This window comes from Geospiza fortis, unplaced genomic scaffold, assembly GCF_000277835.1.
Source record: "Geospiza fortis unplaced genomic scaffold, GeoFor_1.0 scaffold229, whole genome shotgun sequence".
Classification (NCBI taxonomy): domain Eukaryota; kingdom Metazoa; phylum Chordata; class Aves; order Passeriformes; family Thraupidae; genus Geospiza; species Geospiza fortis.
Window position 1 is genome coordinate 4,347,279 of NW_005054357.1, and position 2,285 is coordinate 4,349,563.

The following is a 2,285-nucleotide window of genomic DNA, read 5'->3' on the forward strand; positions in this document are numbered from 1 at the left end:
ACTATGCAGCCTATTTCATGTTGTTGTGATTAGTACTCTTATGTAGCAGTTACAGCCCTTTTTTCTGTGTATTTTTTTTTTCAGTTCCCCCGTCCATCTCTGGCAGCAGTGACATGGTGACAGTAGTGGTCAATAATGCAGTGAGGCTGGAGTGTGAAGCCAGAGGCATCCCTGCCCCTATCCTGACGTGGCTGAAGGATGGGAGCCCTGTGTCCAGTGTCAGCAATGGCCTCCAGGTACCAGGGACAGATCCTGCTCTGTGGTGTTCCCTCTTGTGGGAGGAGACTTTTAAGTCAGTGCAGTTTAATGGAAGAGAATAAGATGGAGGATTTGGAATAATAATATAAGAGCCTTTTGCTCTGGGTTGTTTGTGTGAGTTTAGCTCCAGTACTGTGTGAAGTGGAAGATAGAGATACCTTGAAATAAATGTCATACAGCTGATGTCATACTGAGTAAATTTGTATCAATAAATTTTCCACTTACTGGGCAGAAGAGGAAACTGAACCAAATTCCTCTGCTGAAGAGATCTGGGAAGCTCATTACATACAACAGTAATTCAGAAAAGAAAACCAACCTCTGATATAAGGAGATATTTCAGAGGTAAAATGAGAGGCCGTGATTGGTTTTTGGAAGTTGATTTTATGTTCTGAAAGGGAAGAGGGGGAATTTATGTTCTGTGGGAACAGCTCAGGGCACAGACAAAAGGTGTGACAGCATGTTTGAAGCTGGTGGGAGGGAGGGAGAGGTGTCCAGATCCTGCAAAGTCTTGAGAATGCCAGGAATTCCCTAGGGACTGGCATGAAGTTAGAATTCTGCTTTTGCAAGTCTGGATTAGAAGAGAACACCAGAGTGCAGGGAGATGGTGGGAGGCAATGGCAAAACAAATATTCCATTTTGAAAGGAGCCCTAGGAGTTCCCCCACCTGTGTTTGGCCCTGGGGTGTGTCTGAAGGCGCTGTGCTCCCATTGCAGGTCCTGTCGGGGGGCCGGGTGCTGGCACTGCCCAGTGCCCAGCTCAGTGACACGGGGACATACACGTGTGTGGCAGTCAATGCTGCAGGGGAGAGCCAGAGGGACATCGACCTCCGCGTGTATGGTGAGTGACAAACGTCTTCCTTTTGGCTCTGAGAGCTGCTCTTCAAGCTTTAATTTAACACAGTGGGCCCAGACCCTGAGCAGTGCTGAGTAAAAATAGTCCCAACCCGTAATAGAAGGCCAGGTGAGGAGGAGTGGTTTGTGTATGGAAGTTAAAATGTATATATGCACATCCACCTTCATTTACTAAAGTGTCTAGGTGTGTCCTTCTGTGTATCCTTGAAGAGATGTAACTACATTGAATTTACAAACTACATTGAATTTACAGCAGTGAATTTACAAGTTTAATGCATAAAAGCTCATTTATGAAGAATAAAAGAAAATATGTGTTTGTATAAAGCCAGATCTGCCAGGTGAGAGATATTCTTGGGCCCAGTGCTCTGTTGTCTTTATTGCACCAGAAGGAAGTACTGGGGGTTCCCCATCCAGCTCTGCACTTCCCATGCCATTCCCAAGCCTAAATGGAGGGGAATCTTTTAGTGCTAAATAGTGACACTGTGTTGAGTCCAGCCAGTCAGCTCTGTCTCCTTAAAGGAGCAGGAAAGAGGTGGTTTTTTAGTTTGTCAGTTTTCCAGATTGTCAGTGAGTTAATTCTGATCTTTTTTTTGCCTGAACCTGTGTAAATTCATCCTCCCTTCTGATGTGGGCAATGCTCTGAGGTACCTGGTGGGATTGTTGGGACTGTCCTGTGCAGGATTTTGGTGATCCCTGTGGGTCCCTTCCAACTCAGGATATTCTGTGATGCTGTGCTTTCTTGTAACTTGTATGAATTTCATCCTGTATTTATTGAAACTTGCATCAGATGCCTTTTCATATTCATAGAATGGTTTGGGTTGGAAGGGAGCTTAAAGCTCACCCAGTCCCAACCCATGCCATGGGCAGGGACACCTCCCACTATCCCAGCTTGCTCCAAGCACCATCTACTCTGGTCTTGGGTGTTTCCAGGGACCCGGGGGCAGCCACAGCTTCTCTGGCACCCTGTGCCAGGGCCTCCCCACCCTCACAGCGAAGGATTCTTCCCAATATCCCATCCAACCCTGCCCTCTGGAAGGCACTCCTAATTGTCCTGTCCCTCCAGGCCCTTGCCAAAGTTTCTCTCCAGTTCTTTTGGAGCCTCTTCAGGCACTGGAAGGGTCCCTAAGGTCACCCCATGTTGTGTTCTCAGAGCCTGTGGGTGCTGTGCCAGCAGGA

General features: G+C 47.2%; 1 protein-coding gene across 1 annotated transcript in view; it reads left to right on the forward strand.

The window, feature by feature from the left end:
• HMCN1 (hemicentin 1) overlaps positions 1-2,285 on the forward strand; it is a gene marked incomplete at its 5' end in the record, with an annotated part of 164,443 nt that overhangs the window by 95,341 nt on the left and 66,817 nt on the right. Inside the window, 2 exons of the mRNA XM_031059162.1 lie at positions 85-236; positions 972-1,095. Of these exons, the coding sequence (XP_030915022.1) occupies positions 85-236; positions 972-1,095 (276 nt within the window). The remainder of the gene's footprint in view (positions 1-84; positions 237-971; positions 1,096-2,285) is intronic.